We start from the raw sequence: 14,324 nt of genomic DNA, 5'->3' as shown, positions 1-14,324 counted from the left end.
ACACGTAGAAAGCGACTGAAGTTCACACACTTTAGGTCAGTGCGTAGTTCTGGGTGGCGGAGTGATGAATGTTCAACTACAACTCACTAGCCACACTAGCGGTGCAGCTGTGGCGATGGCAGTATTGGTTGTTCCACCACTTTGGTCCAGCCTGAAATTTCTCAACATGTATTGGAAGGATTGGCACAAGATTTTCAAGACATTCATGGTCCCCAGATTATGCATTCTGCTGACTTTTGTGTTCCTCTGATGATTCCTCTGGTGCCACCATGAATTTGGCAGATGGTTTTCAGTAAAAAAAAAAAAGACATTCCCATCACCCTCAGTTGTACTTTGTGTTTACTGTTAGTTAGCAAATGTTAGCATGCTAATGTGCTAAACTAAAATGGTGAACAGGGCAAACAGTTTTTTTTTAACATCAGCATGTTAGCATTCTCATTGTCATAATGTTCGCATGTTGAAGTTAGTATGTGGCTCAAAGCACCGCTGTGTAGTACAAGTACAAGTACAACCTCACATCTCTCAAGAGTCTAACTTTGTCATGGCTGCAGACTGTTGAGAGACATTTCAACTGAAAACTTTTAAGGAAATGCTGGAGGATCACCAAAGTCATTAGTGTTTATCCTCTGGGGACCATGCATGTCTGGATGACATTTCAAGGTAATCCATCCAGTAGTTACGATATTTCAGTCTGGACCAAAGTGGTGGACCGACGGACAGACAGATAGACTGTAGTCACCATGCAAGGCTATTAAAGAAAATACTTTTCACTGCAGACTAGAATAGTTCTTCAACTTTAAATGTTTGTAGTGAACTTTCTTTTCAACAATAACCTCACTGATAAATCACATTTTCCCGCTACTTTATGTGAACGGCTAAATTCTACTCTGCCCACGAACCACAAGAGTTCAAAAGGTCAACATTAAGCGCCTGATTGTGGACAAATAAAATAGCCTGTTTCTGTAGGTTCCTTTCTGCACCATCATGTATTGTTAAGTTACCAATCACGCTCCAGGCCAATCGGGGAACTGTATATAGTTTTTCCAGAGTTACGCTGTGTAGCAGTGTGTTGCTGCTCTCTGATTGAATGTTTCTTGTGTTGTACCGTTGGCTTTTTAATCAATGAAGCAGTTTCTTAGCATTTGATTGAGTGATTCAACTGCCCGTTGTGCGTTATGTGTGAGCTTTGCATAAGAAGATGCTGAGAAAATGAATGTGTAGGGCTGTTTTTACTGTGTGCGTGTACCATTCTGCGGGTAGTGGTGGAGGAGAAGAAGAAGATAAGCTGTTTGATGAAGGAAGCTTCAGGGACATCACAGTCCTCGATGACTGAAACAGTTGTGTCACTTATCGAACACATACCGTGAGACGTCTGCAGAGAGGGAAAGCATATATTAATAATAATAATAATAATAATCTTTATTTGTAGAGCACTTTTCAAAAACAAGTTACAAAGTGCTTTAACAAGTGTAAAGACAATAATACCCAAGAGACAATAATACAAAAAACAATACAAGATAAAAGCATGAAAACATTGAAAAGACTAAAATACAGATAAATATAAAATTAGTAAAATACAATAAAATAAAAGGGATAAAATAAAGTCAAATAAGATCGGGAAAGGCTCTCAAGTATGTTTTAAGCAGGGACTTAATATATACACACTACCTCTACTGCGACTTCAACCACCACTGCTACCATTACCCAATCAGCAACCACCATGGCCATGTGTTGAAGACAAAGCATAAGTATCTTAAATAAAACTGCCAAAAACCTTAAATCTGGACAGATTACATTTTGATCAGATAGTTCCAGGTTTAGATACATTCTTTTGCCAGTATTAAAGTAGTTTATTAAATTGAGAAAGTTCTTGTTGAAAATTAATTTTCCCTATGAGTTAATAAAGAATTATTTAACATTTAAAAACTGTGGTTTCTTTTGTTAAATGAAAAAAAAAAGGTTTTAAAGAAAAGCAGGTTTATATTTATCAAAGAAATATATTTAAACATGTTGCAGTTCCTCTAATGGCCACTGGATGCTGCTCTAAAGAAATTCTGACATTTCTGTTTTCGTTTTCAAGTGAACGGGAAAATTTCTAGTTTCTCTCTAGAAATAAAAAGTCACTTCATTTTGTTCTACAACAACTTCCAGTCTCAGTAAATAATTTCACTTCTTCTAATGCGAGCCTGAGTGACTATTTTCAGAATTGATTACATTAAAGTGAAATAAGGGGTATTCAGGGTCCTGTTAAAATGCCACAATGACCAAGTCTACCCAGCTCCAGCCCGCAGACGTGACTGAAAGTGAAGTAAGTTTAACTTCCAAATATGGTTTGTCCCAGAAGACACCGCGCACAAAACGTGATGACGTTAATCTTGGCCCATGTACAGTATATCCTTTAGCTGCGGTTAGATTTACGTTGACGTTTACGTTGAATTTGCGACAAAAATTTTTTATTTTAATAAGACAAGATTGATATTTATTGTAAAAGACTATATTTTGAACTAAAAAATGATATGGTCTAAGAATAGTAAAGCAATTAAACAGTTAAAATGTGTAAATGTTGTTATAATAATAATTTTATATATTTTTTTATATATAACTAATTATTATTATGTTATTTAACGGCTCTGGTTTTGGCTAAAGATCTTTGTGTGAGATTAATTCAAGATTAAATATAGAGAAGAAAACATCCAATGGCTTTTTTACCTTGTTTTCCTAAGCCAACTTTTTGAAAGTTAGACTGTATGTTGTTGTGGTTCAAAGGCAGCAGGAGGGCCAGTAAATGAGAGTTTTGACGTTTTGATCTATGGTTTTGACACTCTTTGATCCCACCACGCGGTCACATGGTTCATGTAGCTCTCCAAACAATAACAAGGAATTATATTATTAGTATACTATACTTTATAACTATAGTATAATGAATGTAATGTACTATATAATTATAGTATAGTAAATATTAACGCATAATGTACATCTTATCTTATTTAACGGCTCTGCATAGGCCGCGTGGCCGAGGTAAACATTTTGTGCACGGTGGCTTCTGTGACGAACCATATTTGAAAGTTGTCTGCAGGCTACAGCTGGACCCTTCTCATAATGACAGGTGTTTCAGCCTGTTACACCTCTGCCATTGTTTTTGCTGGTAGCTTGTCCCGTCTCAGCTGCATCTCAGGCACCAGCCCTCTTTAACTAAATTAGGTTTCTCTGGCTACTAACTGACAAAGATGGACGAGCAAATGTATCTTCAGAAACCTGTGAGATACTACAAAAAGTTTTTAAACTGACTGTGCTACTTCTACTTCTGTCACTACTACTGATGCTAGTCTTGGATGTACCTGCCAGTCGACCACCTGCAGCAGTCTGTGTCGGTAAGGTGCGAGGATCTTCGGTAGAGCAATGTCAACTACAGTATCCACAGACCTGCTGGGACCAGAGTTCAACACCTGCATACAAACAAAATAACAGATACACCAGGTCAGAAGAGACTTTTTTGTCTCCTGGATTCGCTATTTTGGGGCCTCAGTTCTATGTCCAGGGCCAGCTCATAACGTTCACTCACATTGTTTCAAGACTTTGTATGTGAACACACCTGAAGGAACTTCTGAACCAGACTTACCTTGTAAGTGTAGTTGAATCTTTCAGCGTAGCACTCAGTTGGAGTCAAGTCTTCGTCTCCAAACACAAATGAGGTGGGAGTCACAAAACTGAAAGACAGACAGACATCAGTGGCAGCTAGTTATGATTTACCTGAGTGGGGCTTCAGGCAATGAGGACTTTTGCTTACACACTAAAAATGTTGTTCTGTAGCTTGGCGCACTAAGCTTCAAATCCAACTACAGAAGACTGTTACATTTACTGAGCTGAATCAGAAACACACTCCATCCAACAATTCAAAATAGCTATTTAATCCAACTGTCTTCACTGAGCAGAAAGATCTTCTAGAAAACAAACAAAAAAAACTTCAAATTCAACATACCATAAAACTTTGATTAATAGCCTGGGCTCTTATTTGCTAATATCACTGATTTGATCCTGCCTATATTTGGAACAGGCGTCCATATGGGACAGGCCTTTAATTCCTTTTGCACAAAACTGAAACTACTATGAAACAGTTTATTTATTTCAAACAGAATAATACTTGTATAAAACATATCCAATAATATCAAATACACTCATTTTATCTAGCTCCAACATGCGCTTTTATTTTGAAGTAACATCACGAAAACAACAGGGTGCAGGATGAGAGAAGTTAGCAGACAGAGAGCGATGGACTTCACATAACAGGATTCACTCATTATGGATTAATTTTTATGAAAAGCTGTTTGGATTCTTTTGATGGGTGGACCCTTACAGACTAAAGGAATATAAATAATGTGTAACATGTCCATACTGACATGTTGATCATATGTTTAAACATTAATATTTGTATTCACGATCTAAGCAGCTCAGAAGCAGCTAAAGCGGGCGACCCCGCAGGGTTTAAGAGGTTTTATACATCCAAAGAACTTCTATAAAAACCAGACCAGGCGTTTAATGGGGACCTGCGTTTATTTGTCAAAATGTCTTCCAACACCTGGCCAGTAAAGAAGATAGGCAGATATTTGGGACTCGGCTATTAATTGAGGTTTTATGGTTAATGAAATACATTCATTCCTGTTTGTCAAATTAGAATTTTAGTCTTAACTTGGTTGTAATGCAGCAGTGACAAAATTCAGTTTAGCCTACTTGCTATACTTCTTTTTTGTCATGATGTCGCCATCTGTTGGACTGGACAAGTGGAGCTGGCAACTGCTAATATTGTGGTAATGTACAGTCCATTAGGTATTTCCTACTGTCTACTACGACTACATGTAAACAGGAAGAAGTTGAATAAAGCCGGAGCCAAAACAACTGGAATGTGTCCCCCTCATATCAATAACACAAGTATTACACCTAAAATAAAACTTTAATTCTTTACAGAGTGATCATAACTTTTACATGTTCATGATCCTGTCAAAGCACTGAGGTCGTCCGATCAGATGCTCCTCGATGTGCCCAAATCCAGGTTAAAAAAATAAAGGTGAGCAAGCCTTTTTTTAGTGGCTGCTCCAAATTTCTAGAATATTTTACTTATTCATACAAGAACTGCTCAGACTGATGAAAATCCTTGCTTAAGACCCACATTTTTTCATTGCCTTTCAATTCCAGTTGCATTTTGACACCTTGACCTTTTCTACTGTCTTTGTTTTAAATAGTTGTTTATGTATCCTGAGCTTTGAAAGCACTTTTGGTCAACTGCTGTTTTCAAATGAGCTATATAAATACATTTGAACTTGAACATAAGAGTCTGCTTCATTAACAATAAGCTACAGTTATTAATAGCACAAGAAGTAAAAAAAAAAACAGGGTCAGTTTCACTTCTGTGGGTTTTAGGGTGTTGTCTTCTGCGTCCTTTTTACGCCCATTTACTTGTATTACTAATGTAATGTAGAAATGTACGCTCACTCACCCGTGGATGTTGACGTTGACTCCATATTTGAGAGGAAGAAGGAGACTGATGGAGTTGTCATGAAGATACTCCTCCCTCTCATAGTTATCACTCAAGAGAAAACAAATTTATATATGTAACCTGCAAACATCTTATCTTTAACTTACAGATGGACATTTAGTTCAATAATGAGTCAAGTTTATATTGTGCCCCAAATAATTTACCATACAAACAGGTTTTTGTGCACTGTGGATGAAAATATTCTTCAAAGTTAGTTCCTTAGCTTTTTATACTTAAGTTTATGTTACTGTGAATGCTTCTATTATTTGTCATTACTTCAAATTGTAACTTATATAAAGGTTTTGAGGACTTTCTTCACCTCTGGAGATGAGAGGAGTAGGGTGTCCTTACCTGCTGGTGTTGACGTGAATGATGATGTCACCAGGTGTGCTGTTCTGGTTAACATCCAATAGGAAGCTGATATTCAACTACAACAAGAAGGACGGTTTTTAGTTTTCTTATACATCTGTTTTAATGTCTGACAGCTGCAGGAAGATCAATCTGATTCCCCACTCTCATTTTCACATTCCCCCTTTTATTCATTTATTTTTATTCATCTTGATCTTTTGAGTTGAACTGTGTTCATATTTAAACTATAGCCTAAACTTTCACATGTTTAAGGAAGTTCCACCTTAAAACTGCTGCTCTGTCTTTTTCCACAGAGGAACTAACACATTTCAACATTATGTTTCACAATATTTATTTTAGAAAACAACTAAGACAAAGGAAATACAGCAAACATCTGCTGATTACACAAAAGCTGGAGCAAAAAGCACAGTCACGCTGGATCTGACCTTTAACCTCTGGACTACAGGGCGTTTTGAGTAGGACTCTACGGATGACAATACCTGTCTGCTTGTCCATTAATTCATGGTTCCCACACCATTAATCCTAATGATTTTCGTGATCCTCTGACTTTTCATCTACCGCCACAATGAGTGTCTCAGCAACTACTGAATGGATAGCCATTAAATTTGGTTTGGACGTTCATGTCCTCATTCATGAATTATAATCTTTTTGGTGATCCTCTGACCAGGTCAAAAATTAATTTGTCTAATTATTTGGTTTATGACTTAATACCTGCAGAATTAATACTATTCCCATCTGCATAAGCTATTTTTTTGTGTTTTGTTCTAATTAGCTAATTTTAGCATGCTAAAACACTAACGATGGCTACCATGATAAACACTACCTGCTACACATAGCATTTAGCATAAAGCACCGCTGCACTTAGGTGCAGCCTCACAGAGCGGATAGCATGACTGTAGACTCTTAGTTTGTTATAAAACAGTTTTAATAACACTGTGATTGACTTAGCCTTACCTGAGCGTGGGCTGAGAGGAGGTGGCTGGTGATGCTACAGTTAACGCTTGTCATTGTACTGCTGGCTTCCTGTGTAATTTCACAAGTGACCACGTTGTCCTCCTGCACACACAGACACGCACAAGAAGGTTTGTTGTGGTTACTTTGTTTAAGGGTTATTTGTGTTGTTAAATGCTTATAATTTTCATGAAATCCCACTGACACTGTTTATGGTTGGGTTTTTCAGCAAAAGCATGTCACACACCATGAGTTTGTGTGGTTGCACAGTAAACTGATACACCAGTTTCTCTTTTGTTGTATTCCTGACAAAGATTCTGCTCTATATGTGTTTTCTGTAGTATTAAACCACACACCACTTGCCAAATCAACCAAGATTGAAATCTTAATGGTTATAACGTTAAAATTACCAAAGATTTCCTCAAGATGCCCAATCAGCATAACATAAACTCACATTCTGCAGAACTTTAATGTAGTGGATGTTTTTGGGGAAACGCAGCGTCAGTCGCGGCAGGAAGGCGTCGTCTCCAGAGTTCAGCAGCAAGGTTTTCAACATGATGGTCTGTCCAGAGCCAAGAGCAAAGTACTGCTGCTGACTGATGACAAACAACGAGATAAACAACAACAACATTGTTGTTTCAGTCAGAACCAACATCAAAATACAACTGCTGACTAATGACAACAAAGGCCTTGGTGACAGAAATGATTTTAACACTTACTGCTATAGAAACATTTCCCTGAAAAGAAAATGATACACTTTTGCTTACTTTGCTGTACTGTCAATAAGTTTGACATCGTACCAACAAAAAATTACAGGCTATGGTCACTAACAGCACTGCTAAGATTTTTCTTTCATTTTTGTATAATTTCTAAAATTATTGAGTGAATGCTGAGAGTGATACCACTCTCGTGTCTGTACGTTGAATATGAAGCTGCTGCCAGCAGACAGTTAGCTTTGTTTAGCACAATGAGTGGAAAGTGCTAACCTGGCACAGTCCATAGTTTAAAAATGCAGCACCTCTGATGCTACATTACATCACATTTGTTTAAACATACATAAACAGAAATGTAAAAACAACAATCTGCGGTTTTAGTCTGTGTATTTTTTAACTTTGGCCCAAGCCAGGCCAGCTGTTTCCCCTGTTTCCAGTGTTTATGCTAAGCTAGGCTAACCATGTCCTGACTCCAGCTCCATGCTCCACACACACAATCCTCTCATCTCACTCTTGTCAAAAAGTCAATAGTGTATGTTGTGTGTGTGTGTGTGTGTGTGTGTGTGTGTGTGTGTGTGTTCTTACTGTGGCAGCACTAGTTGAGCAGAGAGCTGCATGTTGGTCGAACAGTTTACCAGAGAACAGGAACGAGCAAACCAAGTCTGACAGAGTGAGAGAGACAGTAATCAGTGATAATGTTGAACTGAGCAGTCATAATTTTCCACTTCGAGAACTGTGACCTCTGACCCCTGACCTCCGCCTCACAGCTGATGAATAATGTCCTGATAAGTAACTCCAGCTTTAAATTCCTACATGTTAACTCTTCCTGCTCTGTTTTTATGAGTCAGTGGGACATGGGGTGGAGACAAGATGAACTGACTGATGGTGGGTAATGTGCTGCAGATAATATGTGGCAGCTGTAAACACAGAAAGTCATTATCAGTGTGTGTGGAGGATCTGGCATCAGATTAGCGGATTCTTTAGGCAACTAGTTGGTTTTAGCCACAGTCTGTAGTTAGTTGGTGTTAGCACTAGTTGATCTAGTTGTTTTTTGCCCTAGTACCTGGTTGGTGTTAGCACTAGCATGAAACCTGGTTAATGTTAGCATTAGCCTGTACCTAGTTAGCAATAGCACTCACTGGTACCCAGTTGTTTTAGCACTGGTAACCAATTGGTGTTAGCCTTAGTTTGTACCTGGTTGGTTTGCACTAGCCTCTAGCTAGCTGGTAATAGCACTCGATGGTACCCAGTTTTTTTAGCACTGGTACCCAGTTGGCGTTAGCACTGGTGTTTACCTGGTTGGTGATTGTGTTCTGGTGTCCTGCGCTCTGTTGCAGAATGGGTTTTAATGGTGGGAAAGTTTTGGAAGAGGCTCTGTGGGGATTTGTTTCTTTGTGACTGTAGGAAACCTCAAACTGGACTGGAGTAAAAATGTCCCTCACATCTTTCTGTAGGAGAAAAAAACAGGTACATCGAAGAGACGAGCAAACACAATAAAATGTTATTACTCCCATATTAAACTTATTCACTGTATGTTTTTTAGCATGTGTGTGAGTGTGTTACCCTTTGGTAAGCCACGTGTGTTGAACAAGTGAGCTGGCCGTGTCGTGCCCTCACACGCCCCCTCGTGCTATTGGATGACCCGTTACCATGGAAAAAGAAACGATGAGGGAAGGATGGTTTATGAAGGAGGTCAGAGGTCAAATTATATTGAAGATCTGAAGAAGAGAGGAACAATCTTAAATATCAGTAGGTAAGTTGTAGACACTTGTAACATTTAAAGTAACATACTGTTTGAAAATATGAAGTTTGTAAGCTAAGCAGCCAAATGACAGACGCTTCTTCTTTAAATCTGCCATTGTTATCATTGTAAACTGCATATGTGCTGTATAAGAATTTAAGGCTAAGGGGGGTGGGACTTGTTAGTCCAGTGATCTTAAACATCAACAGGTTGGGTGTAAAGTTGTATAAAAGGTCAGATTGAACCTATAAACTTAAATACTCAACAGTTTGGTTTACAGTACCTATCATTCCTCTGAAATGTCTGGACCTGACACTGAAGCAGACAGTAACATTGAAGCAGACAGTCTTGTGTTCTGGGCACAGCGCCACCCGCTGGTCAATATGCTCAGGCAGAGTCAGAAACGCCTTCACCTGAATCACTGGACGAGTCCTACAGCACACACGACAAATTCAGAGAAATTATTACAGCATGCCAACTGGACTGAAATACAGTCCAGTTACATGATTCCCTGTTGGAGACTGATTTTACTATTAATTTATATGTATCCTCAAGGCAAAGATTTCCATCCACACTATTTTGAGGCAGGGAAACCTTTGCGTATCTTATTGTGGGATGCCCTGTTTCACTTGCTGTATCATCTCTTTTCAAATTTAGCTAAAATAAGGAGTCATTGTTCCTGTACACGTCTATGAAATGAGACAGAACAGCTGGAACACTTTCTAGGTCCTGTTGAAGAAAGCTTCAGTGTGGTTTTACCTGAGCACCACGGCCGAGTCTGAGAGGAACGCACCAACCGCCACATCTGCAGAGAGAAACAGAGTTTAACCTTGATGAAAGAAGATCTAATGAGAACACAAATGTACAATATGAACACGGTTGTTGTGACATTTACCCTGGTAGCCGTTATCATCTATGTCAATGCCAGAGCTCAGCGACTGGCCGAACATCCTGAGGTCACGACCCAGGGTGGATCCTGTAATCCTCTGAAAACACACACACACACACACACCATCAGACACACACACACACACACACCATGTTGGATCTGAATGTGTCTCCTCACCACTATCTGTGCTGTTTCATCTTCGGACTCAAGATGAAGCAGCATCTTCCTCTTAATAATAATTAAGTATGAGGATGATCTTTTAAGTTGCCTGAAAAAGCACCATATTGTCCTCACACTTCCTGCTATATAACAGCCTAAGTGTAGTAATAAAACAGTTTCACGATGTCTAACGTGGCACTTGGTTTGATAGAAATGGCAGGTGAAACAGTAGTGGACGCAGCCAAGAACTGTTTCCTATACGATGGTTCGAATTGATCAGTCTTATAGGAATAGTTAATTTTGTCTTGTTTTGTCCTGTGTTTGCTTTGACTACATTGCGGTCCCTAAACTTTTAGATCTATGCTACTTTGCTCAACATTGTAAGTAATACTGATATTTATCTATTCTATTTATTAATGTATTAAAAACTATAGACTCCTATAGGAGATCATAGGAGACTGATCATTGTTAGAGATATCTAATCATTTTAGATCTTGTGAACTGATAGGAATGATACTATGAAAATAAGACCCAACTTGTAATAAGCTGTATTATTGTTCTTATTATTATTTTCTGTATCAGTGTTGGTGTTTGTACCTGAGATGGAGTTGGTGAGATGCTCTCCTTCCTGCCATTGTAAATGTAGACGGCTCCTTTAAGGTCATCTTCCTGTGGGGCACCAACTGCCACATCTACATCCACACACACCCACACACACATTTATTGCTATCTGTTTTTTAAATATTAAACACTACAGCCAGCTTAGCTTAGCTTAGTTTAGCAAAAAGACTATAAACGGGGGAAAAGCTAGCCTGGCTCATTTAACAGTAGCAAAATCCTCCTACCGGCACCTCTAAAGCTAACTAATTAACACATCCCATGTGTTTATATGCACAAAAAAAACGTTTTGCAGGTGGTTACTATATGATTGAGGACTCGTGCTGTCTCCATTCACTAATCCATCAGCCCAATCTTGGCCTTTCACCAACACATAGATTTTCTTCCTGCCAGGCATCCACTGATTTATGTTGCTTTTTCTATGACATTTTCAGAGACTTGAAACTTTCTGTAGATTGTTAATAGATTGTTAATCGATCCTTTTGGAGGTCAGGTCCAAATTTCCTGGATGTGTGTTAGAGAGGGGTTTGGACTTATGACCTCAGCATTTCTAAAAAGCCCAGCTATGGTCCCGCTGTTCAGAAAATGTTCAGCAAGATGAAAGTAGTAGCATGATTAGTACATAAACATGCGAAAACACCAGCATGGTCCTTTAATATTTAACCTGAGTCCTTTGAAGATGTGAGGGTCTGCAGTCAAACTGTGTTTTTTTTTTTTACAAAGAGAGCTACTGGAACACACACACACACCCACACAGTCTTTTATCTAGCTGTGGCAGATTAGATTAGAAGGCAGGTTCAGTTACAGAGCAGCAACTGTTTGTCATTACAGCTTTAATGAACTTAATAACACGCTCCACCCCACACACACACCCCTCACTGCATATGTGTGTGTGCGTGTGTGAGGGTGTGTTAAACTATCAGCAAGTGGCAGTTACTGTTGGTGGTGGGTCAGTTGTGCCCCGACATTTGTTTTTGGTAGTTGAATATAGTACTACTTCTACTACTGAAGCAGCCGTAGTAATAGTACTGCAGGTTTTTAAAGTAATGTTATTTGTTGTGGTATTAGCAGCAGTGATAGTGGCAGTGGTATTGGCAATATCAAAAGGAATAGTAGCATTTGCAGTAGTTATTGGTAGCATCAGAAGAATTATTAGACAGATTCAGGACTATTTACAGTAGCAATATTATTAGTAGTAGTATGTGCAGTAGCAGAAAGTATTGGTAATATCAGAAGAACTTGTAGTATTATATTAATATGTAATTATAGTAGCAGCATTTGTTTGTAATATCAGAAGTACTAGAAGGAGTGTTGCTGTACTATTAGCAGTACTACTAGTTATGGTGTTTGCACTAATATTAGCAGCAGTAGTATTTGCAGTTGTACAGTAGTTGTAAATAATATTTGCGGCAGCAGAATTAGTTATTAGTACTATCAGAGGGAGTACTAGTATCTTGCTGCAGTAGTAGAAGCAGTAGTAATTAATAGTATCAGACATAGTAGAAGATGTATTGCAGTACTATTAACAGTAATACAGCGGTATTCGCAGCAGTAGTGCTAGATAGGTCAGGCTTTGCAGGTGTGATTCACCGGAGTAACCGTGATAGGTCAGGCTTTGCAGGTGTGATCATTACCGGGGTAACCGTCATCGTCCAGGTCTCCCAGGTCAGCAATGGTACTTCCAAACCGGGCGGCGTAGGCATTGCTGCCAGTCAGCTGAAACTCTGCTTCCATCAGCTTCCCCTGAGAGAGAGTCAGTTTGTGTTTGGTCGCAGTTTCATTGACATGCGTCAGTCTTCTGTTATTTCCTGTTAGTACAATCTGTTAGTAACAGTAAAGTATGTTTATTTTGTTGTACATCAACTGTAGACAAGGTATACTCTCACATTTAGTATACCGTAAAACTTCAATCAATAGCCGAGTGCCAAATAGCCACCTACCCCATTTACTGGCCTGGTGTGGGAACACATTATGACAAATAAACGCCTGCCTCAATTTAACGCCTGATCTAGTTTTTATAGAAGTTCTTTGGATGTATAAAACCTCTTAAAGCCTGCGGGGTTGCCCACTTTAGCTGTTTAGATTGTTAATACAAATATTATGCTGTGACGAATGTTATGATCAATATCAGTATGGACATGCTACACATCATTAGATCGGTTAGATTCTCCACAATTCTGTTGTTCAGTTCATTTAAGGGAAACAACAAGCCCCAAAGTCTAATTCTTATAGATTTACCGGTGTAACCTGCCTGGTACAAGAGAGGAAAGGAAAAAAAGTGATGACTACTTACATTTGAAGCGCTCATTAAGACTGCTCGTTAAGCCCAAATGTGTCCGTTCCTTGATTATTTATATTCCTTTAGTCTGTAAGGGTCCAGCCATCAAAAGAATCAAAACAGCTTTTCATAAAAATTAATCCATAATGGGTGAATCCTGTTATGTGAAGTCCATCGCTCTCTGTCTGCTAACTTCTCTCATCCTGCACCCTGTTGTTGTCGTGATGTTACTTCAAAATAAAAGCGCATAAGCTGTCTGTTGGAGCTAGATCAAATGAATGATGTGTATTTGATATTATTTAATCATTTTTATACAAGTATTATTCTGTTTGAAATAAATAAACTGTTTTATAGTAGTTTCGGTTTTGTGCAAAAGGAATTAAAGGCCTGTTCCAAATATAGGTCAATTCAGTGATTTAAGCAAATAAAAGCCCGAGCTATTATTCAAAGTTTTACGGTATAAATAGTACTGTATATAATAGTACTGTCGACCATGTTGGCTCTACAGACAAATCCCAGATTAATATTCACTGCTTTGTGCTAAGATACATAAATTGTGTGTTCGTGTTTATGTGTGTTTGTGCTGACCTGGCCCTGGTTGATGTACACATGGACTTTTCCCTCCTCCCTGATGACACCTGTTGTCATGGGAGCGCCGACCAACAGATCTGACAAACCATCAGCATTCAGATCCACCACGCAGACACTGGAGCCGAAGTAAGATCCCAGCTACACAAGCACACACGAAGACACACCAGCTAAATGCTAAGTATTCTATTGTTTTGAATGGAGCATGCTAATGCTAAGTGGCTTCTTACCTCTGTTCCGGACACTTTGGAGACGACACGCAGCAAGTTGTTGTCTACTGAGAAGATGAAGACCTGCACAAAGACACTCACGCTCAAACCTCAATAACTGCAACTACATAACACAACATACACTATCATGTATCACAAACCTGAAAGTTATCATAACACCATCAAGAGGAAGTGAGGATGAGAGTAACTGTAACCAACAACCATTCAGACTTTCAGAGCAGTTACTAAAGAGACAGACAGACAGACAGACAAGTAGAC

General features: G+C 38.8%; 2 protein-coding genes across 3 annotated transcripts in view; one reads left to right on the top strand and one right to left on the bottom strand.

The window, feature by feature from the left end:
- Positions 1 to 14,324, bottom strand: part of itga4 (integrin alpha 4) — a 29,794-nt gene that overhangs the window by 3,897 nt on the left and 11,573 nt on the right. For both annotated transcript variants that reach the window (XM_046053669.1, XM_046053670.1), the window contains exons 9-25: positions 14,067 to 14,129; positions 13,837 to 13,977; positions 12,605 to 12,713; positions 10,950 to 11,044; positions 10,200 to 10,290; positions 10,064 to 10,109; positions 9,588 to 9,736; positions 9,127 to 9,281; positions 8,859 to 9,011; positions 8,149 to 8,225; positions 7,305 to 7,446; positions 6,854 to 6,955; positions 5,882 to 5,958; positions 5,492 to 5,581; positions 3,620 to 3,707; positions 3,339 to 3,446; positions 1,247 to 1,372 (exon numbers count right to left, since the gene is read on the bottom strand). In XM_046053669.1, coding sequence (XP_045909625.1) covers positions 1,247 to 1,372; positions 3,339 to 3,446; positions 3,620 to 3,707; positions 5,492 to 5,581; positions 5,882 to 5,958; positions 6,854 to 6,955; positions 7,305 to 7,446; positions 8,149 to 8,225; positions 8,859 to 9,011; positions 9,127 to 9,281; positions 9,588 to 9,736; positions 10,064 to 10,109; positions 10,200 to 10,290; positions 10,950 to 11,044; positions 12,605 to 12,713; positions 13,837 to 13,977; positions 14,067 to 14,129 — 1,812 coding nt within the window. The remainder of the gene's footprint in view (positions 1 to 1,246; positions 1,373 to 3,338; positions 3,447 to 3,619; positions 3,708 to 5,491; positions 5,582 to 5,881; positions 5,959 to 6,853; positions 6,956 to 7,304; positions 7,447 to 8,148; positions 8,226 to 8,858; positions 9,012 to 9,126; positions 9,282 to 9,587; positions 9,737 to 10,063; positions 10,110 to 10,199; positions 10,291 to 10,949; positions 11,045 to 12,604; positions 12,714 to 13,836; positions 13,978 to 14,066; positions 14,130 to 14,324) is intronic.
- The window catches only part of cerkl (ceramide kinase-like), a 67,779-nt gene that overhangs the window by 45,516 nt on the left and 7,939 nt on the right, over positions 1 to 14,324 (top strand). The window lies entirely within an intron of this gene.

Source organism: Micropterus dolomieu, linkage group LG07 (genome assembly GCF_021292245.1).
Source record: "Micropterus dolomieu isolate WLL.071019.BEF.003 ecotype Adirondacks linkage group LG07, ASM2129224v1, whole genome shotgun sequence".
NCBI classification, from domain to species: Eukaryota; Metazoa; Chordata; class Actinopteri; order Centrarchiformes; family Centrarchidae; genus Micropterus; species Micropterus dolomieu.
The sequence above is the reverse complement of the archived record's forward strand: the minus strand, read 5'-3'. Positions and strand labels throughout refer to the sequence as shown.